This window comes from Limulus polyphemus, unplaced genomic scaffold (assembly GCF_000517525.1).
Source record: "Limulus polyphemus unplaced genomic scaffold, Limulus_polyphemus-2.1.2 Scaffold7, whole genome shotgun sequence".
NCBI lineage: Eukaryota > Metazoa > Arthropoda > Merostomata > Xiphosura > Limulidae > Limulus > Limulus polyphemus.
The window spans coordinates 223,258-249,463 of record NW_013665617.1 but is presented as its reverse complement, the minus strand read 5'-3'; the positions used below and the strand labels follow the sequence as shown (position 1 = coordinate 249,463).

General features: G+C 32.2%; 1 protein-coding gene across 2 annotated transcripts in view; it reads right to left on the bottom strand.

Moving 5' to 3' along the window:
• Positions 1 to 26,206, bottom strand: part of LOC106476458 (lachesin-like) — an 88,596-nt gene that overhangs the window by 2,204 nt on the left and 60,186 nt on the right. For both annotated transcript variants that reach the window (XM_022381449.1, XM_022381455.1), the window contains exons 3-9: positions 13,723 to 13,930; positions 12,091 to 12,261; positions 9,446 to 9,574; positions 8,381 to 8,668; positions 6,969 to 7,040; positions 2,664 to 2,765; positions 889 to 978 (exon numbers count right to left, since the gene is read on the bottom strand). In XM_022381449.1, coding sequence (XP_022237157.1) covers positions 889 to 978; positions 2,664 to 2,765; positions 6,969 to 7,040; positions 8,381 to 8,668; positions 9,446 to 9,574; positions 12,091 to 12,261; positions 13,723 to 13,930 — 1,060 coding nt within the window. The remainder of the gene's footprint in view (positions 1 to 888; positions 979 to 2,663; positions 2,766 to 6,968; positions 7,041 to 8,380; positions 8,669 to 9,445; positions 9,575 to 12,090; positions 12,262 to 13,722; positions 13,931 to 26,206) is intronic.

The window sequence follows — 26,206 nt, the reverse complement described above, 5'->3', positions numbered from 1 at the left end:
CCGTTAAGGTTTTCTTCTGATGACAACAAATTCTTCAAATCAAATAATTTGTTATTCTCCTACTGAAGCTTCCTTATGGCGAAAACAATCACTCCAAATTAGATAATATGGGGTTCTCCTATTAAGGTTTCCTTATGGAGACAAAAATCTCTCCAGATCACATACTTTGAGGCTCTCCTACTGATATTTCCTTATAGTAACAACAATTTCTCCAGTTCACATTATTTGTGGTTCTGCTACTGAGGTTTCCTTATGGTGACACCACTCTCTCAAGATCCCATAATCTGTGGTTATCCTACTAACTCTTCTTTATGGCGATGACAATCTTTTAAGGTAAAATAATATGTTATTCTTCTACTCAGGTTCTCTATGATGATAATAATTTCTTCAGATCACATAATTTGTGGTTCTCCTACTGAGATATCTGAGAAAGTTTATTTGGTTGAGGCTTTCCTACTAATAACACAATATAGTATTCGCAGTCATTTCATATAGTTTGAACACAAACGTGAGATGATGACGTCTGTGGACATGTTTTTCGGGGCTGAAACTTTTATAAATTGACGAATATATAACACATATAAAATTTTACATAATGTAAATAACGCAAATATTTTCACTGTAGAGGTACAAAAAAGTGATTGATACTTAATTCACTAAATATAAAAGATGTTTTCCCTGACTATATTCCTAAAAATGTTCAACATGCTGTAACATGTGAAGCGGTAGAATATATTTTAAATATTATATGTATTAGGATTGTCTTGAGGGGTAATAACCGTACTGTTAAAAACAACTGTCAAACATCTCTACAACTGAGCCTCTAAATGGTTTAAGCATTTTGAGGAAGACATCAAGTGTAAAAGAAAAATAAGAGTTTTTACGTACAAGAAGTATTATTCGAATTAGATCTATGTAGAGATCTTTCCTCCGTTCGGCCATCTTGATTCTTCTGAGCATCCTCAAGTCGAGTGTGTTCTATAATGAATAAGAAAAAATATATACATGTGTGTCATAACATATCGCTACCTGATTAATTTGACATAAATGTTTATAAATAATATTCACTTTATCTCAGTACAATTTCTGTTTTTTGAAAAAAAAAATCATCTAATTATGAAAAGCATCGTGGACATTTATAGATATCTGTATGAAATTGTTACTCTTACCTTTTCCACTGATATTGAAATTTAAATTCGAGTGCACCCTACAGAGTAGCCTATATTTGCTTTCTTTTTTTATCTTATCAATATAGAACTATCCGATAGAAGATTGCGAAAACAGATGAAACTAGAAAACTCTCAACAATAAACATTTACCAAAACATGTTTTTCTCTTTCTTCTTCCTAATACCATACAAGAGTACGGTACAAAGTTAATGTTTGGAAAATATATATCTTTTAACTATTCCGTTCTAATCAAAATAATGCTTCTCGGGATGACCTTCAGGAGACTTATTAACAAATAAATGAGATTTTTAAATCTAAATCCACTAACAAAATATTCCGAATAATACAATAAACATTCTCAAGAATTAGTTTTAGTCGATTATAGTTACAGTTTATGATATATTGACAAATCATGTTTTTTTTCTGTATCATGAACTTATTTGAAGTTTATATAATAGTGTGTTTTTGATATACAAAAGTATATATGGAATACAATCTCCTGGAAAGATTAAGACTTACTTTTATAGTTTTAGAGGCATACAGTTACTTATAATGTACAAACAAAAATGTTAATAGTAGATAAATAATATAATCTATAATGAACTTTAGATCCACTCTTACGTAACAATACCGAACTTATATTGAATACAAGTTTCGAAAACATCCATATAAATTCGATGTTGTTTAGTGATAATGGACTTAAACTTTATTTTTGAAAAACATGTTAATCTTTTTCTGTCCTTACTCTGGTAATATGCTAACATGAATAAGCTGTAAAATGCCTAAAGAGCAAATATTTTAAAGGCTACATTGTAATAACATCAAAAATTGTTAAATATAGTTGACTTTCATTTTACAGTCACTGTTTTATTTAAATTCGAATACAAATACGAAACATAATATTTTTTCTTATTATTTTACAACAGTTTAACTCATAAGGCTAAACAAAGTTGTTTTATACTGGAATCTGCGACGCAGAACAACTGTTTCTTAGTGTTACCGATTTTTTAAGGTATAAATAGACGACAAATAGAACTGAAGTTCAAATAATAATATTACACAAAGCAACAAGCAGCTTTTGATAGAATATTATTATAATTCGTTAATTTTCAAATAATGAAAGCTACTTCACTACGATACTATTATTATTTCAAGAAATATACAACATAACGTTACTTCAAATTAAACTTAACTTTGTTAAATCAAATGATAATTGATAATATCAACTCTATACATTATCCCACCATGGCTTCATACTAGATAATAGCAACCTTATACTTTATTCCATCAGGTTAAGCCATACCTCCCACAGGTTTGATATTCTATAGAGCGGTAAGCCAATAGCAAACTAATAGTGAAACATCTGTTTGATTATGGATAAATTGTTTAAAAAACTAAATTAGTTATATATGCACATTAATGCAATGATTATAGATAAATTATTCAAAAACAAAATTAGTTATATATGCACACTAATGCAATAACTGTATTTACCTGCCCGAAGGTCTTTGTAATCATCCATTAAAGAGTTACTGGTTGGATGTCCATAGTGTAATCTTGGGCTAAGTGTACTGTCGTTATCATCGTTGTGGAGTTCTGATTTCAAGCAAAGAAGAAAAAACAAAATGGTAGCGAAGCTTCGCCTATTGGCATAGTGCTTTATTTATTCTGCAGCTATTTGCGGCAGCTGTAATCGTTTAATACATCTACTTATGACACATCACAAAGTACGAAGATGTGGTTAAATTGCATCATTTATACCTGCGACCCGCTTTCTTATTTTATCTATATTATTTTATTAACCCTAAAATTAGGCTACTTAAACATATTTTCTAAATTGTTTATGCACTAAATGAAATAAACATAAACAAAATAATTAAAGAAATACATCATCCATATTCCAATTAGTTTGACTAACCACTGCTGGAAGTCTCCTATGTATTTGACAATGAGTGATTCCGTTCATTATCTTCTTGGTCAGCTTTTTTTTTACAGTAAACATTGTAATAAGAAAAACATAAAATTACTCATTATGATGCAATGCATGAACCTCACCGGTATTAAACGTTTTAAAAACAAGTCGGTAATTTAAATATTAATATATTCTTATCCAACACACTGTTTTTGTTTGTTTTGGTAAATTCCTTGAATCATCACCATATTAAGTCATTTTGTGGATTTATAAATCCAGTTGTTTACATGTTTAAACTACTGCGAAGTAAGAAACATCTTTTTAATTATTTTTCCACAATTAATCAGTTGATTGTAATGCGTTTCGTTTCATAACATCAATATGAGAAACAATCGTGATGTTTCCACTAATCTTCTCAGAGAAGATATCCGTGAGATACACTGAAATCTTAAATCTTGGTATATAAAATACATACATACATTTTTCTTAACAAAATAATGGGCTCAAACGAACATATTTGCGATTTTTCAACAAAGAAATTTCTCAGGAATAAGATATGATTGATTTAATAGAGATATGGGCATTATATTTAAGTTTTAGATGCTTACTCGTTTAAACATTAATTTTTCTAACATATGTATATAGTTGGTTGACGTGCTCTAATCTCTATAACTTAAAAATACTCATCAGAGAGCTATAATGTTTATTAGATGTACTAATAAAACGATGAAGAATCGGTAATTTGAATGAATACGATAACTATCACCAGGGAGCGTTGATCTTGAATTGTACCTAGCCAATATGCTAACGATGTTCAACGTGATCACTATTTATGTTCACTACAGCTGGATTTCGTGAGAATACATTATAGACGACTGAACAGTACTACCCGATTTCCAACAGCTATACTTAGTATCCTATAGTACCTTTCACGCCTGTCAAGGTAACTGGCGCGTTACAGTGATATGACGTAGCTCCCGAACCAAAAAATCAGCAGTCCATGCAATGTGGGTAGGAGTACTCCTCTTTTTTGAAGTGTAAAAATGACATCTTTGATTCTATTTTTATATCATCCCTAGTATGAAAATTCTACGTTCAATACTCTCTCTCTGGTGAAAATTATTTTGACACAGGAATCACCTTTCCCGTCGTCTCATTATTTTGTCTATTAAATATTATAACTCATTCTTTATAATAACTTTGTACTTTACTCTTATAGGCATACATCACATATTAATTATTAAAGACATAATCTATCTAAATATGTTAATTACTCAACTTTATCTAGTAAATTGTTGAAACTTCTCATCCAATTTTCAGTATAGCTAAAAATATTCATCCTTAAAAAGCATCTCGCTAGCGGAAAACATAAGCTTATGATAACAATAGAAACTCAGAAATGTTAAATGTTAAAATTCAAAATGAAGGGGGATTGTAAAAATCAGTAAGTGAAATTGGATATAATACAATTCCACACCAAATGAATTAGTAAAACTATCTGTATATCTGGTGTGAAAAATTTAGTTAGAATAGGTTTAACTCAGCAGAAAGGAGTTAGTATTCCAGTCAGGGAGATTCTGTTTAATAAGTAAACTCTATTTAATAAAACGGTCCAACTATATGCGGCCAGTAGCTAAAACTTTAAAGCTAGTTGAGGATATTTTGGGTCTAGTATGGAAACGGATCATAAAACATAACCAGTTTTATAGGAAATTCCCATGAGTTCATGGAGATGTACAGTTAAATGGCGTGTGGTTTTGACAATGTAGATAGCTTTGTACCTACCACACGTATATCTGTAAATGATCCATGAGAGAAGTTGGATCGGTATGTAGTATGTTTTATCTGATATGGTGATTTAAAGGCAATTCCCAGTTGGATTTGTGTAGACTAGTTATGTAACAGGGTAGTATGCTGATTTTTAAGAATTAAACTCTGTTTACCTAAGTAAGGAAGCCATATGTCTTGATGAAATTTAGTTGAATAGACGACAACTGCCTGTTGTAGAAACACAAGAATAGAGGGCGACGTTTCGAAAGTCTTCCGCTTTTCGTCTTCAAGTCAGGGTATCTATGGGGTTGTCGGTCTTTATGGTATTCTGGAGAATTGTGGATGGTGTGTTATGATTGGTGAAGAGACTTGATGTAGAGTCAACCAATGATAGCCACTGGTTGTTTTGGAAGTTACTAACGATAATTTGCCTACAATCAACTTTATCCTAATACAACGAGGAATTCTACGAACAAAAACAGACGGTCTAGCCATGGAATCACCACTATCTCCAATCTTAGCAGACATTTTCGTCATCTGCAGGTTGTCAGGGAAAAATATATGGCAAGTAATGCTTGGAGACGCTTGAGTGGGTAATGAAGAAAAACTTTTATATAAGTTTTTCTTCATTACCCATTGAAACCGTCTCCAAGCATTATTAGTCTCAAAATGGGTTCCTCGTCATCGAATATGGCAAGTAGCGTTATGGTAGAGCGATTAGGTGGGTGTAGTTGGCATAACATGTGTTCGTTGTCACAAAGGGTGGAATGTTGTGGGAATATTATTTCTATGACTTTTTAAAGAATGCCATATGTCTTTACAAGAAGGCAATGGTTTTCTGTAGTACTTACGAAACAGTTTAGTACATTTATTGCCGTTTTGACCCAATAAATGTTTTGCTATGGGATCACCTCAGCCTGACTTTAGTTAACGCCATTCTTTGATAATATAAGCAATCATGGTTTCCCATTTACTGGACAGTAGGTAAATACAGTTTCTCTCCCTCTAACTACAAACGTAACCTGATCACTTGTTTACTTACTATAGCTTAACGTTTGTTCCTTTTATCTCTCTTTACACAATCAACTAAAATGTTTACAAATTTCTTTTCAGAAAAATGGGTATCACAAGTCTATTCTTGAAACCATCATTTCTGACTTTTTCAATGGAAAACTTAATCCCCTTAGCCATATTAAAATGATAACTGTACCTAAACTGTCTTTAAATCAACGTATCAAATAAATCATTTTTCCATATAAAAGACTGCATTCCAGTCCCACTTCACCCATAGATCATTTACCCATATACATGTGGTATTTACAAAGCTACTACCTACATTGGGAAAACCAAATGCCATTGAACTATACCAATCTATTCACACATGGGAATTTCGTATAAAACGGTCACCCTTTATCCCCACACACACTCTCAAACTATTGGACAAAAATCTCCTCAACTGACTTTAAAGTTGTAGCTACCGGCCTCAAAGACTTAGAACTTTTCATTAAAGAAAGTCTACTCATTAAACAACTTTTGTTTTAAGTTTGTTTTAATTCTGTAGAGATACTTTTACTAATTCATTTAATGTGACATCAAAGTTCACTCATTATCTTTTACAATCCCACCATTTTCAGTTTTAACATTGCTTATCGCAGTAGATAAGCTTTTATTTAACATTCAGATGATTATTTGTAATTATAGTATTGTGTTTAGTGTAGGGATTAGTTGGAGATGAAATATATATGTTTCATAACGTTCAATAAATATGTTGTTAGCTGTCACTTCTGAGGTTGTATTGTTAATCACTAAAAGCATTTCTGATTACAGATTAATTGATCAATATGCACCACAATACAATCCAAACTTTCTATAAATACATGCCTTAGAAAGTGCCTGTGGTATATATATGTATGGTATTTAAACAGCATAGATCAAAGCATCACAGCACTAAGTAAAGCTAAAATTGGTTTGAATTATATAAATAATACCAGACAGAAAAAAATGTTGTCCTAAAAATATGAAAAACAAATGTATTCCCTAAATAAAACTTCCAGAATAAGATTATAAAACTTTATATTACAAGTAGTCTGTAGAATAACAGCGCTCGTAATACTCACCTTTTGGGAACGGGATGGGCGCCATGAATGTAGATCTTAGCATGTATGGTTTTGGCGTCGATAAAATTTCCTCTGAAAAATTTCCATTACAGATATTTCGACAAACAATATAAGATCCAAAATATCATTTCCATCAATGTTCGCTAACTGTATACTGACAAATTACTGAGTAATATATGCAGACAAGTTCAGACAAGTTTCACTAAAATACATCTCTGAGGTTTTTATACATCTGCACACTTTGATTGTTAAACACTTCATTCACCTTTAAAGATAATGCGATCTTTGTTTTGTTTTATGTAGGGTGCATTTTAAGATGTACTGCGTATCAACAAAGGACGCATATAAGTTACAATTTAAAAACATATCTTATGTAATGCGTTTTTCTGCCTGTACGTTAAAGCTGGAAATTACACAGTTTTACGATTACTCGCAAGTTACGATGTCATAAATCATTTTTTACGGATTCATAACTAATAACTATATGTTTGTTTCAAATTTTAATACTGTTCTTTACATGATATCCACAGGCAAAAAACGTGTACTTTACTGAAAACGGAAAAATGCATAGAAATCTGATCATAAGCGATTTGCCAAAAAGACATAAACAACCCAGTCAGTGCACGTTAGTAATCGTCAAGCTATAAAAAATAAATATATTTTTCGCACTTCAGAGAAAACGTTGAATACTTTATGTATACCATTATTTTATGTGTAAAATCAGTTTAACGGTAGAATTTTAGTTAAAACCTTTTTATTAACAAATGTCATGTATAATCTTTTGATCATATTTTAATACATTCGTTCTCCTCGAATGTTATAATCCATTACCGCATCACCTGTTATCCAGTAATGATGTTACAGCATGGTTTCAAGTATAGTTTAAAGGAACAAATTTTTCGATGACCAATAAATTAACTGAAGTAAATGAATAATTATGAGCCCAATAGCCTGGCTAAGTGATATAGAAATTATGTTTGGGATTTTACTTTACTTTTTAAAAACAGCATTGTGTTAAACAAACAACTAGTGTTTATGTGTTCCGTAAATAAAGTACACTCTATGTTATCTTTAATGTCAGTTTAATTAACAGTTTTGGTTAGAATTTTTAATATAGCTATTTTTATTACTGTTAATTTATTATTATCATGTTTTGTTATAGAAATTATTTTGCATTGTTATTTTAGTGTATTTAGTACTAATTAGTGTATTTAGAATTTAGTACTAATCTAAATATCTTAAGCTAGCGAACGTCTAAAGTTGTTAATGAGATTACGGCTGTACATATTGCAAACATCGAGGGTATCCAATTGAAGAAACAATGCATAGTAATCTTTATATACAAGATATTTTAAATAATATATTTAGTTAGCTATGCTAATCACGAAGAAGATGGATTAATGTGAACTTACCATAAAGTCGAATAAACCCTTCTTTCTCACCAAAACTATTTCTAGCAACACATTTGTACGACCCAAAATCGGCTTCTGACACGTGTTTTATTTTTAAACTCATGTAAGTGTTATAAGAATCGTTTTCCTCGATTAAATGGTACATGTTGCTGTTAATAATGATAACTCCCTTATGTCTAACCCAGGACGTCAGAGGACGTGGCCACGCCTGCACATTGCACTTTAAAATCACCTGGCTGCCAACAGTTGCTCCTACTAGCTGATTTGGAACCCGTATCTTAGGACGAACTATCATAAGAAAACAAACACGACGATAAAGTTATATAATACAAAACGCATATTATATTAGTAAATTATTTCACCTACCTGAAGTTGTTAAATACTTTTCACTGTTCATTTTTTGAAAGAAAACATATTGAAAGAGTAAGAAACAAATTTGCACGCTCAGTGAAGAAGAAAGAAAGGTTATATCTGAAATATATTTCCATGAGTATCCGCTTAAGAACTTTATTTTGTTAGACTGCGATTGCATTCAGTCACATAAGCAAAATACTATTAATATTTTGCCATGAGTTTCCAAGAAATAGCAATAACATGTACTGGTAATTAGTCTCAGTTGTTGTTTTTAAGATTCCTAGCTTGCGGTAGTTTGTTATTTACAAAACTACTGTATATGAACCTCATCATTTTAAGTTGTTCATCACCACAAGTATTTATTAATCTAAAGAATTGCCTCATACAGAAGAATGGGATTAAACAAGTTTAAAGTAACTTATTCTACAATACTTTCTTAAACTTCCTTATCATCAAGAGTGAACGGAGTAAATACCTATTATATATATAATCCACACCCAAAACTTCTAAATTAATCCAAGCACAAAATGGCATATACTTATTTTTGCCATGAAATGGCAGATTTAACAAAGAAAGCATCAAACAAATAACAAGCATAAAAAATAACAGAATAGAGCAAGGTAATGTTTTTTGACAACTTATATTCTAATGTACATATAAGCCGTTATTGTCAAACCTATATTCAAAATGAACTCTGTAACTTCTACTTACAGTTCACTTCGAGCATGATCCTCTTGCTTACAGAAGGCGGAATACCGTTCGTGGCTATACACAAATAAGCACCCATCTCTTCCCGTGTAATCTGACTGATGTTAAGGTATTCGCCTTCTACCTTGGAAACTAGAATTACCAGTAAATACCATAAATACGTACTACTTATTTTTTGATCAAATGAAATGTGGTTAACTTACATTATCCCATATATATATATGCACATACACCTCTATCTCTCTCTCTCTATATATATATTAGTTGGTTGAGTTCTATCACAAAGTGTTTCTCAAGTGACTTTACAAGATATTTAATCTGCCTCTCGAATATTCTAACATATAACTAAAGTATTATAAACTATTAAAATAAAGTAAAATGCTATAAATTTCTATATTCATCATTAAAACTATTGTATATAAAGTATTATGTCTCAATAATGGGCAGTTTAACATGAAAAAGAGGTGTTATAAGCTTAACTGTTTTTAGAAAAAACGTTATATATATTTAAACTTATCAACATTTGCAGCTTCGGTAAAATATAGACTGACTTCCAAACTATTGGAAAAAAATAACAGTTTTTCGAAAACATACAGCACGATGTCCTCGAAAATATCCTCTAATTAGGTGAATTCTTCATCTTTCCTTGTATAAAAACTGAATTTGTAATTTAATATCTGTGTAATATTTCTCAACTGTTTATTTATTCTCGCTTTTCAATAGAAATACAATGGATCCGTTCTACATGTTTGTTTGTTTGTTTTGAATTTCGCGCAAAGCTACACGAGGGCTATCTGCGCTAGCCGTCCCTAATTTAGCAGCGTAAGACTAGAGGGAAGGCAGCTAGTCATCACCACCCACCGCCAACTATTGGGCTACTCTTTTACTAACGAATAGTGGGACTGACCGTCACATTATAACGCCCCCACGGCTGAAAGGGCGAGCATGTTTGGTGGGATGGGGATGCGAACCCGCGACCCGCAGATTGCGAGTCGAGCGTCCTAACCCCTTGGCCATGCCGGGCCGTTCTACATGTGGCTTATAAACTGTTGCTATATTGTTGCACGCCCATTTCAATTATAAGACAAACATTCAAAACAAGGACAAATGTACAGACGTTTTCTTTTAATGTGTGGTACACGAACGATGAACTGTTAGTAATAATCTTGAACATATTTTATGTAAAAAAAGATATCTCAATGTACTCAATCTTGATGCAAAACATGTGTCATATACTGAATTATAATCAAAGTCTGCTGGATTACCATTGAAGTGCCTATATCTTTAAATATATTAATAATTTTCACCATTTTGCTTTGCTGGTTCAATAGATAGGCAGGCTTAGACAGTTTACATTACTAGAAACACGCCTTAAATCGGATTGATTAATTTAGCCGTAGTTTTGAAGGTAAAAACTATAATAATATGCCGTTTAGGAATTTTGTTTCGGTGGTTGTATGTGTTACTATGTTGTTAGAGGAAGTCAGGTTGTTGTATGTTGTTATACACAAAGCTACACCATGTGCTACACCTACCACGAGTAGCGAAAGCAGGTTTTTGTTTAGCGTTATAAACAGCGCAAGTGAGGAGAGAAAAAACAACAAAGTTTACTTAAATGATAACAGAATATTTCATTAACGGAATCATCGACGCTGGAACAATTTCTGTAATGGGAGAGGAGGGGAGGGGCTGAAAACAAAACCGAAATCTCTGTATAAGATATGAACCACGTCAAACCAAAAGGTGCTTCTGTACCCTTTAGTATCCCTACTTCCGCGTCCTTTAGCGGAATGATAAGCAATCAAATTATGAGACGCGAGGTAGGAAACTGGAGAAATAAACACTAAAATAAATTAAAACCACACTTTATTTGTAGCTCAAGTCATACATCACTTACAATTACAAAACAAAGAAGCCAAGCGCGGTTACTGATTTGAGGGTTTGAGCCTCAACCCTCTTAGATCTTTCACTATCCTGACCTCAAAGCTGGCACCAACCTAGATAAGCAAATAACTTCTACCAGATAAGTCGGCCATGATCAGACGACCCTGGGTAGCGACATTGCTACCTAACCTCGTGTCTGTTGGGTAAGAAACCTCTCAAAGCCCAACTAACCAATGAAGGGATAAAAATGACCTAATCTGCTAACCACTAAGATGGGCAAGTTTAAAGTGGACAGTAATGAACGTTACGAACTAAACTAAAACCAAAGAAAAAAAAAACACTGATTTTGTAATAGAGTTTAAAATAAACATAGGTTGGTATATAGTTCATTTGTAAAAATAAAACTGTTTAATTAACGTGAAAGAATAAAATGATTGACTACATTTTTCCCAAAGAGTATATATATCTTTTCATATATATGCATATACATTACAGTTTTACTTTATGAAGCCTTGTACAGAATATGAAATACATATATACGTAAGCTTTGTGTAAAAATACTAAATACCCAGATATTTTAACTGCTGTTTCTCTTAAGTAACGCATTTTTAGAAATAATTTTTACCTTAATTTCAATATTAATACTGATGGAAACATGTTTACTGTAAAAAGAAACATTCACATACACATTAAAGTGTTATTCTCCCGTTTCATCCATATTTTTTTCTTTTTTCAGTGAAACAAGCCCACATCTTAAGTCTTACCTGAGAACCTGCGGCCTGTGTATGACACTACACTGATGTCTTTCTGGTCCTCCCGCCTCCAGAATATTTTGGGCGTTGGATAACCAGTTGCTTGGCAACGAAGACTTACTTTAGACATCTCGTCCGCAATAGTATCTGAACTCGTCCCGTCTTCGATAATAGTAGGCGGTACTATAGAATATCAACACGCTCTTTCTTATTTCCACATGCTCTTTGTTGAACATGACTAACAAACGATACATCATAGCCACATGACTTGCGGAATAAATTCAAAACTAGTATTAACTTGCCACACTTATTAAAATTAAGCAGTTTTGTGATGTCGAGCAAACTTTTTATAATTACACGTAAGCAATATAAAACACAGCGTTAATCTGTTTTACTCAATAAAATCGCCAATGTACTAAAATTAATAATTAGATTCATTTGAAACAATAATAATAAAAGTTGTATCATATAGTTGTTCAATGTATAATTGCGTTTGTCAATCTTACTATAGTTTTTCTTAGTGTCTCTTAAAGTGTGTGTATGGTTACCATCTTCATTTAGCTACAGAAAGCTAGATGTTATTGGGTAATTTATTTTAAAATGTTGTAAACAATATATATGTGTATAAATATACTCAAACTAACCGCGAACAGTTTCATAATATTAATTTCTCAAAGACAAACATTATGTTTCAGTCAGTATTCGAAAATATAATATTATTCATAATTATTAGAACACCTGTGATCGTTCTCAGGATTTTTTAATTATTATATATATATATACAAATTAAAGTTCGCTGTTTCATAAATTAAAACTCAGAGTAAAAATGTAATCGATTCTAAATTAAAAGCTGAAAGATAATTTCAGAATATACCTTGGAATGCTAGTGTTATAACGACGTAACGCAAAGACTAAAAGTTTTTGAGATTTGGTGATATAACGTGTCCATATGGAATAAACTATCAATAATATTTAGTCTATCTTCTAAAATAAGATAACCTTCTGAAATTTTTTACGTCCCATGCATGCCGAATCAACTGTTCCTGTAAACTTTTACAGAGAGAGCTGCTCAAACTAAACTCAGTTTTAAAATTTAACTACTTCCCGAACAACTTTATAGCTTCTGCCATAAATGAAACTGCTTACCAACTACATTTATCCGGGTAATATCTCTGCTATATATAGGCTCACACTCACAAACGTTGAAGAAGAAAATAAACGCCATAATCAACCGAATCTATCCACAAGTTCCCTTTAATGTGTGTTTAGACCTTTACTAAGAACACGGAATTTTTTGAAGTATAAAAATCGAATCCAATTTTCTCTATAGTCACTTGTCATTTATAAATTTTGCTGCCTAGTGTATGGGGGCGCTTACATCGGATAGACTGTCAGAAGACTAGGAGATCATTTAAAAGAGAACTCTAATCTTCAAAGGAAGCCGAAATTAAACAATGGACTTTTACTCGCAATTTAGGTAACTTAAGTTAATAACATAGTCACCGACGACTTGATTTCGAAGAACTGAAAAGAAAATTCAGCAAAGGAGATATTCTATGTGGAACTATGATTTGTTCCTTGTATGCTAATAATGATAAAACAAAAACCAATAGATTATAGAGTTACAGGTAGAAAGAAACTAACCCATGACGTCTAGATACCCAGTGATGCTAATCATTGGTTCAGTGTTAATTTGACACATGTAGTAGCCTCGATCCTCTTCCTTGACTTTCTTGATGTGTAGAAACCACTGCCGGATATTGTTGTTACTGACTTTTATCCTAGGATCCCGTGTAATAACATTCATATCTATCGTCAACAGAGTCTGGGTGTTCATCTTTATCCAGGCCACCTGGTGAGTTGAAACAGAATAATGTTTCTATGATTCGTGTTGAAATATTTTTTCCACTTTGTAATATGCTGGACGAAACCTTAAATCTTACAATATCCTATAATAATAAATAAAATACATGTACTATACTATTGGAAATATCTTAAAATGGTTACATATGTAAACTTTTCCCCACGATTTAGGTGACACACAAATGTTAACAAATGTCTTGATTATTTCTTTAGAATTTTCTCACAAAGTTATACAAATGATCTCTGTGCATAACTATACTTAATTTGAAACTGAGAGAAGGAAGCTATATAACAGCATACACCATCAACTTCTGGTCTGACCGAAATGTGGAATTTCACCGTCATTCTTATAGCGTACCCACAGTCTCAAACGTGGAGTTTAGTTTTGCGACAACGGGACACGAACCGTGAATCCGCAAATTTCCAGTCACCAAGTACGCTGACCACTAGGCCACATTCAACAGATATGCGTTTGACACATGACAGTAACTACGTTATATTTTATCGAAGGAAACTTTTAGTAAGTTATGATATATAGGAAAGTTTATATCTCTGTTTTGTGAGGTAATTCAATTAAGTAAAATAAATAAGATCATTTATATGTTAGCGAATTATAAGATCACCGAAAATAAGAAATGCCAATGTTTTAAAATAAATCTCTGCAAACTCAAAATTTGTTAACCACTTATTAAACAACGAAATTAAATATAAACCAGTATTGTGTTTAGAGAAGATAAGCACAAAGTGATATGTCCTGGAAATGTGCATTTTATGTTCAAACATATAACAAAATTTAATTTTTTTGTATTTTATAAACATCCGACTTAGCAATAAGACCGCATGTAAAGTACGGCAGCAACAATAACTGTAAGACTGGCTAGAATAACAAAACTCGTTGATCTTTCTTCGAAATTGTATATTTTTTTTAAATTAAAAAGAGTAGTTTATATTACAATTAAGACGCTCTTACTGAACTTTATTATTGAAAAGCTCGATTAACCAGCAACATAAGTGGCGTGCTTACTAATATTGTCTGAAGTACGTCATAATTTTTCTTAACGTGAAACTTTGGAAAGCTGCACGAGACAGAAATCCTGCCATAAAAGCATTGAAAGATGGGCTTCTTATGAACTTGTAATCCTGGATAAAATTATGAATCAACCACTAACATAGTGAAGTTACATTCTAAAGAGAAGCGCCTTTCAGTTTTTGTACACTTATTCTAAGCTGTGATCCCTGTTAAAAAAAATAAAACCACACATCAAAGTGTCTGCCTTATATGGTTCGTTCGTTTAGTAGACACGAGAAAGAGTGTTATATCATATATATTTTGTACACGGTATGATATTTTCTTTTCGTTATATAATTAGCATTTTTACTCACGTAATGTTCTGCAGCTTCTGAAAACACCTAAATCTATTTAAGACTTAAGCATTTCGCCACTATCGATGTTTGTATCTCCATATTTCTTAAATTGTATAGTTTTTCATTTACATTTAAATGTGTATTTTCCCCACCAGCTTCTCAGTCTATATTATCCAATGTTTTGTTTAGTAAATCATTTAAAAGTTAAATCGTTTGGCTTATGATGCGCCGAGGATTAAGCAACAAAGATAAAATACGTAAAGATAGCAATTTTCATCAGTCCAAATACATTACACGAAACAAAACAAGAATTTAAACTACGGTAACTCTTTCGAGTCCGAATGAAAGTTTCTGATTTTCTTAATTTAAAAACAAAAAATTAAGGTTAATATACTCAAATATCGTAAAACTTTAGCGTATAAACTTTTATTTAAATAATTTTAGCACCATCTTTGACTTATAGTAAGAGTATTTTTGAAATGTAGAAACTTGCCTGGGTCCTTGTTATTCATTGTCGTAGCTTGTTCCCCTTTTGCTCCTTTGAATTCTCCCATAGAAGGCGTCTCTATCCAATTATGTGATTTTGTATCTAGTAGTTTTTCCAGCAAGATGAACAGTGTAAATGTTTAGTGATAATATTTGAAGGTTATGTTCTCCCTGTTTTTACTGAAGGGCCATATTCGCCATCTCAATCCAGCCACAAGCTCAGAAAGAGAAATTTCAGGCTTTGACTTCTATAACTACCAATTAGCTTATACCTCTGAGTTTACATTAACAATACTCTATGCCCCTTCCACTGAAGATATAATGATACCACCGCAAAATGTGTCAGTTAGGCAAAGCATATTTCTTCTACAGTGTTCAAGGGTAAAACCAAGGAATGTCTGGACCTCTTCCTTAGATATTTGAATCAGGCTATTAGTAAGGCTAAGTGTACGCTAGCCCCCCCCCCAGTAGCACAGCGGTATGTCTGCAGACTTGCAACGCTAGAAATCGGGTTTCGATACCCGTGGTGGGCAGAGCACAGATAGCCCATTTGTAGCTTTGTGCATAACTACAAACAATCAAACAAAAAGATGTACGCTAATGGTGTATGAATGTAAACACTGAACAATAAAGCAAAGTTATTTGTAGTTAATATTTGTTAAACATAACTTACATTACTTGCACGGCAAAATGTTCAACATTTGGGTAGATAATAAAGTACATGACAGTTCCAATAATGGAAGAACATTACGAATAATTCTTCAAGACCTCTCGAAAGAGCAACTGAAAGAAATGGATCTAGTATATGTGTTACTGGCTGAGAAGCAAAGATAAAATTGATAATCACAGGAATGCAACATAGAAATATGTGCCACTTGTACAAGCAGTTGTAAATGAAAGAGATTTGCAGTACCATTGTTGTAAATCCTCATGACATGATTCTCAACCTGTGATGCAGTTCATGGCTCCTAGAGCTCTCAGGCTGGAGATACTTCAGAATTTGCAAATGCATGGATTTGGGGTCACCAGGGTGTTACTTAGACATGCTAACATGCACGAGTGGTTTTCCTGGCCACATCCATGTTAAGACGTTGAGCGATGATGCAAGCCTTGAAATGTGTCTGTTGTCAAAAACAAGGTAAATTTCAGTAGAAAGTTGTTGGTTCCATTAAAGAGACTCACCCTGGATATAGCTGGTCCTCTCATGGATACTGAGAAGATAATTTATATTTGTTGGATGTTCTTGATTACTTCACCAAATGAGCCAGCGCTTATCCATTGATTGATACATTAGCACAGCGTGTCAGTAATGTGTTGGACAATGGGTAGCATTATTTAGAGCACCTTGAGAAATCCACACAGGTCAAGAAACTAGCTTCAACAAAAAGTTACTTGCTAAGTTGTGTCCACTGTTAGTTACGGTGAAGATGCTTATTTTGCACCCCAGTCTTATGTTTTGGCAGAATGGGTAATCAGGTTATTTCAGCAGATACTTGCAAGGTTTTTATTTCCAAAAGAACTGACTGTACATCGTGATGACATAGAATGCAACGAAGCAAACGTTCACTAATTGTTGACTAAACATGCTAATGTTTGGTTGAGAAACAAAGCTACTTATGGACATGATATATGGTCTTCTCATAATGCCTATATGTCACAGGGACTGAGAGAATATGTCAACAAGTTACGGTCTACACCAGTTAATGCAATGAATTTGTGAATCAGAGACTAGGAAAGAGCGCCATATTCAAGAAGAAATGTTATGATAAAATAGATGTTGGACGAAACGTTCAGCATGGACACTGAGTGTGGATTAACTTGTCTTTATTGTGTTAAAAAACTCAGTCCATCACATTATTTGCAGCAGTAGCTATGTGGTGTGCATAAGTACAATGAAGACACTGACAAACTAAAGCTGTATATCTCTGATCAACCTCATGTGTTAAGTCAGAAATCAAAGGATATTACTGGTTTTTATTATTTTGACTCAGCAGATGAAACGAAAGATGCTGGAAGAAGCAAGCATTAGTGGGGAGGCAATGATCAACCAAAATTATGAAAATGACCTCCTGTTCAATATGCTGGGATTAACTGCTAGGTCAGAAGATAGAATGCTTACTTTTTGAAAACTTGATGACTGAAACGAATTGATGCTCTATTTCATCTGAGTTATCAAACTGTGCATCACAATGGGATGTATGTACTGCATCATGTGATAACTACTTGATTATTATACAGTTAGTATGACTGGTTCATTGTAAGATTAGTGGAACCTAAAACGCATTCAAACCATTAGTTTCTAAGCTACTGAGCAGTTTCACTGTTAGACATGTTTAGATGAGATTTTGTGATAGCTACTCGATAATGATATTGCTAGGATAGCGGATGTCAATATATGTAATACTCAGAATATGAAAAGTTGTCATAAATGATTGCAAAAGTTTCCTATACATATATATTATGGACGGACTTTGAGATCCTTGCTTTCCAAACACTCGGGTGAAATTTTATAATGAGCAGTTGCAGTATGGTTATATGGAAAGCCACCTGACATATAATGTGTACATGAAAGTGCAGAACTTATAAAGCGTCTACACAAACATGTGAAATAGTTACATACCTTCCACGTGTACAGTGAAGAAAATATGCTCATCATTAGCACAGAATATCATACGGGTTAGGAAAGTTCTTATTGGGAAAGCCCTTGTTCCACTAGCTTGTGTCTGTTTTAAATGTTTCTGTAGTATCGAGTGAGCAAAGATGGCAGTACAATATCATGATAATTTGGCTACTGATGATTTTGGCCAACTAAGACAGTAGACGTATGCTGTTGAACGACGTATTTAGCCTCTGTCACTTTCACTGTATATTGATTTATCTTGTATTATATACCATGGATATTATTCCTGGTTGAATTAATTTTAGCAAAAAGTCTCAGTTCAGCTGAATTCTGCTTGCAATTATTTTTTTGTGTGATATGGAAAGAGAAAGAATCGAGTCTATTGACTCAAATATGGTATTGCGGTATTGGGTATCATAGTTACCAAGACATTATGGTGGGAACAGGCATTTAGTTGACATGAGTCATCCAGTGGCATTATATACATATATAAGGGTAAATGAGTTTGATTTATATATGTATTTGGCATGATACATAAATGAAGACATATATTGTTTGGGGTGTTGCATATGTGTACATATACATAAGATAGTCGATGACTGTTGTATTACAAATATGAATAAAAAACAAAGAGGATAACTAATTGTTAATAAACAAATATATATATATAACAAATAATGTAATATAATCATACATAACCACAGACTGGCGTGTCGAAAACTATGGAAGCAGCGGGATATTAAGTATTTCAGGCCTGAATGGCTCCTTATGCGATATACGAGCTAAATGGCCATGACCAAGAGATGTTTAATAACGAACAGAATCTAGTTTACGCTGTGGCTGAACGCATTCCTCTGTTGTATCACAGCATAAGTTGAGGCAATATTAGAATTCATGATACTGCCTCCATTTTCAACAAACGAAACGTTTTTAAAGGCTGTTATACTTTCGAAAATTATAAACATTTATGGAAACGTGACTTAGGTCCTTGTTGTTGGGCCAGATGTGGCGTAGTGGTTAGTGTGTCAGGCTGCGGATTGGAAATCCTAACATTTGGATGTGATATGACTCTGAACATGATTCGTACTTTCATTTATGGGAACGTTATATCTAACAGTCAAACTCAATATTCAGATAAGATAAATCACATAGGCAGCAGGTGCCGCTGGTTGGGTGTCCTCGCTCTCATAGGTAGTTCTATTAAAATTTAAGGATCTCTGACTTAGCTGTTTAGCTCATGCATCGCAAAATGTGTTCGTTAACATTTAAGATACCGAATACCCCGCTGACTATATAGTTTTTGATACTCCATTTTGTGTTAGCTTTTTCAATGCATAAACTGGGTTAAAAATGACAACCACCTGCTGTTAAAGCATCAAGATAGTTTTCACGCATTTATTTTATCTAGAGTACAATTTAAATAAACGCTAGAGTTCTAATAAGCAAGTTTTCTTAAGGTGCACGATTTATAGAAAAACTAGAGGAATCTTTATTATTTTGCTTTCCGTGAAGCAGAAAACAATTTTTCCAAAAAAAAAGCCCTGAATGCCTCGAAACACCAGGTGACTTAATCACGTTACACCTCCTATTAATAATAAATCGTGATGTTAATGAGTAAAAAATAAAAGAATGTTAAACTAATTAAACTAAATGATCGACTTCGTCTTCTCAAATATATCGAGTAAGTTTTCTTATTTTTGAATGAAAGTTTCAGTGAACTAATCTAGCTATTTCCATAATGTAACACCAAAGTCATGAAAAAAAAAATGGTCACCTTGTACAAAATCATGTATAGTTATGGTTTTCATTCACCTCCACGTAGTTCAATTGTAATATTGACCGTTTAGGTAATGATACACCAAATTTTGATATTTTTACCTGAACTTTACTCTAAAAACGTCTTTACTAATCTGTCTTTTATTTCTAATTGTCATACTTTTACTTAGAACTTTTGGATACTTATCTCAAGACATTGATAATAAATCATTACAAGAAAAGCAAAAACTAAGACTTGTTTATGCTTATGGTGGGCTCAGTTGAATTCCTAAGTAAATGCAAGAATCGTTTTTACTATAATTCTTCGTTGTTTTTTCGCTTATTTATCACAGACTCATGCAGTAATATCTGTATTAAAATATTCAAAGAGGTAACAGAAAAGCATCAAATAATCAAAGTAGAATGCCAAATAATAGCAAACTATAACTTATTATATATATTTATTAATTGAAATGCACTGCTTAAGTTAAGAGAGATATTATAATTAGGTCTAAGGTTGAACATATATTATGGGTAAGATTAAAACAAAGAATATAATTACAAAGAACAAAAGCTAGAGGATTGTTTAATAGTTTTTAATTTATTATACCGCTTACTGCTGTATTGATGAGAAGAACGTTACGTTTGAATAATGAAACAAGTTTGTTCATATTAAAAAGAAGAAAAACCTCTATAATATGTTTTATTCTCGAAAAATAAATTAATAGAAACTTAAAATCTTAGTCAGACAGGGAAGTTAAATATCCTACAGTTTTCAAACCCCATTATGATACAAGAAGTAAGTATCTAATAGTCCATGGAATGGAAATCAAAACAATTATTATGTAAAAACTTGATAGATTTATTGTTCATAAAATGTAATTAAGCATGCAGTACGTATCATAGTGACTGATAGCATGAGCCCAGAAACTAAACAATGAAAACGAAATTTGATAACAGGCTCTAACATATTTGTCTTAAAAATTAAAACCCAGATTCCATAGAGTAATATTTTATAAATATCAATAATAAAGAACAGGATTAGAAACTTCTTTCAAACTTATTGCACAACACAAAGTTTTGAACGCTCTCATCCAATTTAATATTAACGTTTTTCTTCCTTCTTTATAAATCTACTTTCGTCTCTTCAGACTCCCTTTTATTAAACATTGATGCAGCTCGTTTAACGCAGAATCCCTTGATCCACTCTGACACGGTAAATGTAACGAGATAATGAATCTGTACGAAACTGGCGTTTAGGGTATTCGTATACACTTGATAATATCTCTCGTTTTCTTTACTGAAGAGGCTATCTATTGCACTTCAGTATGCGCCAAGGAAAGTTTAAGAGTTCTTTTAAAAAATTAACCTTTATTCAATGAATAAATTTGAGCCTTTAAAAATCACTTTTTTTTATTAATTTTGCAAGGCTGAATTACACCTATATGTGTAATTATATAACCAGAATTGTGTTACCTCCCTTATACTTCACAGTCAAGTTATAATGTTGTATTTTAATAGATCATATGGACTAGAACATTCGTTAAATTAATAATTGTTATATGGGAATAACTTTATATGTTACGTTATTAATGTATTTTCATCAGCTGCACATTTACATTGAATTATTTTTAATCCAAATCAAATTCAATTAATCATTTTTATCGTTTAATTGATCTGGGTATTCGCTAAGCGTGCAAGAACGAGAGCTCAAATCTCATTTACCTATAGTTTTCACTTCTTTATAAAATATAGTCACAATATCACAATTCTGAAATCTCTGCCAGCTGAACGTATTTAATTTCAACAAAAAACGTACAAAAAAGTGATTCATTTTCGGGCTTTACAAGTAATTTGATAAAAGTTCAACAAAAATAATTAAACTTTAAAATATTAGAACATACTCTGTCGAATGTTACAATAAAGTTTATTTATTTATTTCTAATAAAAAAAGAGTAGGTGTTATAAACATGCAACGTTTCACACGTTCACATGACGTCAACACTACAATGAGTGAAACAACAATTATATTCTTCGTTCTAAGTATGTGACATTAAAAATGTTTTGATTTATTATTCCATATAAAATAACGTAAAAAATATACAACTATGCCCCTGAATAGATGTAATTTTCCTGGTATTTGTATATAATGTTAGAATAATAAATACTCGTGGTAAACATCCAAAAATGTAGAGTATACATTTTAGAAATGTTTTTAATTGTGTATCGATTTTAACATTGTGTGTTGTTTAGTTATTATCTAATATCCTTGAATATTTTCTCTTATTTGATTCGCATCCCAGTGCCACAGCGGTATGTCGCGGAATTAGAACGCTAGAAACTGGGTTTCGATACCCGTGGTAGGCAGAGCACACATAGCCCATTGTGTAGCTTCATGTTTAATTACAAAACAAACATCGTATTTAATTCATATTCTTATATCAATAAAGCTAATTTTATCTTTCCACGATTGATATTTTTTATTAACAATTTTTATCAAATAGAGATGAATGACTGTGTGTTATAAAAGAAAGAGGGATGTTGAAGACAAATAGAAATTTGTCTGTTAGTTTCTACAATATAAAATACTACGTTTCCACTGTTCACTTGATGAATAGAACTAAACAGTTGCCTTACTTTTCTAGCTGGAATAGACACATAACAGTGTCACGAGTTTTTTTAAGCAGCTTCTACTAAATCTTACAAATAAAGTGTGAAACTTTTAGAATGCATAAAATAATGTCATAAATATGAAAATCATTTTTATTCCATCTATGATAAGTTTGTAAGCGTGGGAAATAGTTTACTAACTGTCTAATAGGGGAAATGATAATATTCAATTAATTGTTTGTTTGTTTTCGAATTTCGCGCAAAGCTACACGAGGGCTATCTGTGCTAGCGTCCCTAATTTAGTAGTGATAGACTAGAGGGAAGGCAGCTAGTCATCACCACCCACCGCCAACCCTTGGGCTACTCTTTTACCAACGAATAGTGGGATTGACCGTCACATTATAACGTCCCCACAGCTGAAAGGGCGAGCATGTTTTGGTGTGACGGAGATTCGAACCAGCGACCCTCTGATTGCGAGTCGAGCGCCCTAACCGCCAGGCCTATTCAACTTAATAGTGATTATAACACTAGAAGAGATCTAATAGAACATTTTGCATTAATAGTACACCCTGTTTAATTTGCGTATAAGACATTTGTGTTATATCCAATTTTTGAGAAGGATCACCGAAAGAAATTCATTCTATATACAAACCGGTAGGAGTATTTTTGTAATTGTCATCCAAAAAATTAAAATTCACGGACTTCAATATTTATGTAAATGTGACATAGCAATAATACCCTCTGAATGGGAAAAATATCAAACTAAAAAGAAATAATATAATTTTAAGCTTATTTCCAAAATATTTTCATTTTTTAAACAAAAATGAGAACCGACTAACATATTGAGTAAAAACCCAATATCAAAATTATAAGCTCCATAAACCAAAACTATGGTACGTAAAGAGAAAACAGTTTTATGTACATTTAAAAGTTCACGAATTTGTGTGGTACGGGAATCAGTGGGTCTTACAACTCATAAGGTTAATTTGAAGGAAAATCTTATTTTTCTCTTTTACTATGATAAGAAAATAACCGAGATTTACTTTCCGGAAAGAACTGAATTAATACTAAACCTAGCAAAGTAAGTCAAACTATTAAAGATTTGTTATATATTTGAAAAATTACCTAAATGAATAATGACCAAAATAAAAGAAATAACTTGATAGAAATAACATTATAGAAACCTGTGAACAAACCCTAATTTAAGAATTTTCTAGAGTGGTTCGATTTCTTTGTTTTATCGAAAAAGTTGCCAACGTCAGAGATAAAAACCTTGTTTTCAACACTCTTTTCATTTTCTAAGCGAGATGCTATTTGTAGTTATAATTAAAGTAAATAAAATAATAATTTAGAATTCCTTTATTCAATACAAGCTAGAGAAGTAGAGTGAAACTCTTGTCCAACAGCCCAGAATACGAGTTCAAATCACTTTCGGGTTTAGAAATATAATAAAGTTTCATATTGAAAGTTTTTATTATTATTTTCAGTTTATCAAAAAAGATAAACATGTAGTTAGAATACATTTTGCATTTATAATTCATTAATAAATATTAGGGCATGGCATCTTAACATTCCAATAAGTATTCAAATTCGATGACGAGGAATCCACTTTGAGACTAATAATGCTTGGAGACGGCTTGAATGTGTAATGTAGAAAACTTTTAATATAAGTTTTACAATAGCAAATGTACAACGTTTCGACAAGGTTTTGTCATCATCTCCAAGCATTATTCCAATAAGTACTTGTGACATTTACTTGATTTTAGAAGCCAATTTAAAGTACTGCTTTTCAATGCTAACTTTCCAAAGTTATATTACATTAAAATTATTTTAAACAGGCAATTCTAATCTCTGGAGCAGCGTAAATAATCTCATTGTTTAGTTTCAATCTTTTTCAATATTTGTTTATAAGAAGGCTTAGCAAATTCACATTTTGATTTTCTGATGCCTCTTTGCAGACAAACACGTCAGTTTTAATTTTATCTAATACACCAACCAAACATGATGTTTCTCACACGAGTAAGTTAAAAACACAAATTTTAATTTTTAAGTGTATGGGTAAACGAAGAGGAAATATAGACAAAGTAGAAGTAAGTTTTTATTTTCATTGTTTTAGCACAAACTATGTGAGCTCTGTCCGCGGCAGGAAATCGAAGTTCGAATTTTTTGCTTTAACTTCTTTGTCAAATTAATTCGTGGTGTTTTAAAAAAAAGTTTGTTTGACCCAGAAAAATTAATTTCAAAATGTGCAATAAGTTGGAGTAAAAGATAAATTCGAAAGGTTTTTGTTATTTACGGCGAAAAGCTGCAAAATATACTATATTCCTCTTTGCCCACCAAACCTCGAATTTCAGTGAAGTTTTTCATCCGAAATGAAAATGTTCTATAGTTATAATTAAATTGAATATAGTTATAATTTAGATTTTTTTTTCTCAATAACAGTCAGACAAGTAGATCGAAACCCTTCCCTAACAGACAAGGATAGGAATACCGTTCGTGCTTAAAAATAGAATAAATTTCATTCTGTCTGTTTTTGCATGTATTGATCCAAAATAATTAATGAACAATCCGTTGTTTCTAGCTATTTCCGTAAACAATCTGGAAAGTAAAATCTCAATCGGTAAATACAGAATATTTAGTAAATAAACGCTACATACGAATAATTATCCCATTATATATGTGTGTAGTATTTAATTAATATGGCCTTCATACATCTCTGCAACACAATGGATGAAATAACCAATCATCCTAAAAATCTAATTACATGTAATATAACAAGCTACTTTTTTAAGCACATGTACGTTTTCGTCACCTATCCTATCTAACAAACCAGCTCTCGACACCTTCTTTAATTAGTCTAGGAAGGTCACGTGAATAGAAAAAAAATATTGCCATGTGTTGAGTAAATAATATTATTAAATCTTTCTCCCACTTGGACGTTCCTCAGTGACTCAGCGATAAGTATGTTTTCTTTGTTTTAGAGCAGAGCCACATTCGGCTATCTGCTGTGTCCACCGCAGGAAATCGAACGGATTGTTGTTTTCTAACTACGTAAACTTAATGCTATCTCACCGGCTTATAATGCTAAAAATCGGGTTTCGATACACGTAGTGAGCACAGCACATATAGCTCATCGTGTAGCTTTGTACATAATTACAAACAAACACACTCACTTGGGCCTTGTTCATAATATTTGTATTTTTCTCTCTATAGAAGGAAAAGCAGGTTGAACACATATATGGGATACAAAAGGCAACAGACAGTTAGGACTCTCAGCGTACACAACGTTGAAGTAATACTGTGTTTAATTCTATTTCATTCAGAGATGCAAGGAAACGTTAAGGATGAATACAAGAAAGTATCATATTATCTTTCTTATACCACTAGCATTATTACCTTACAGTAGTTGATATCCTCTAATCATTTTAT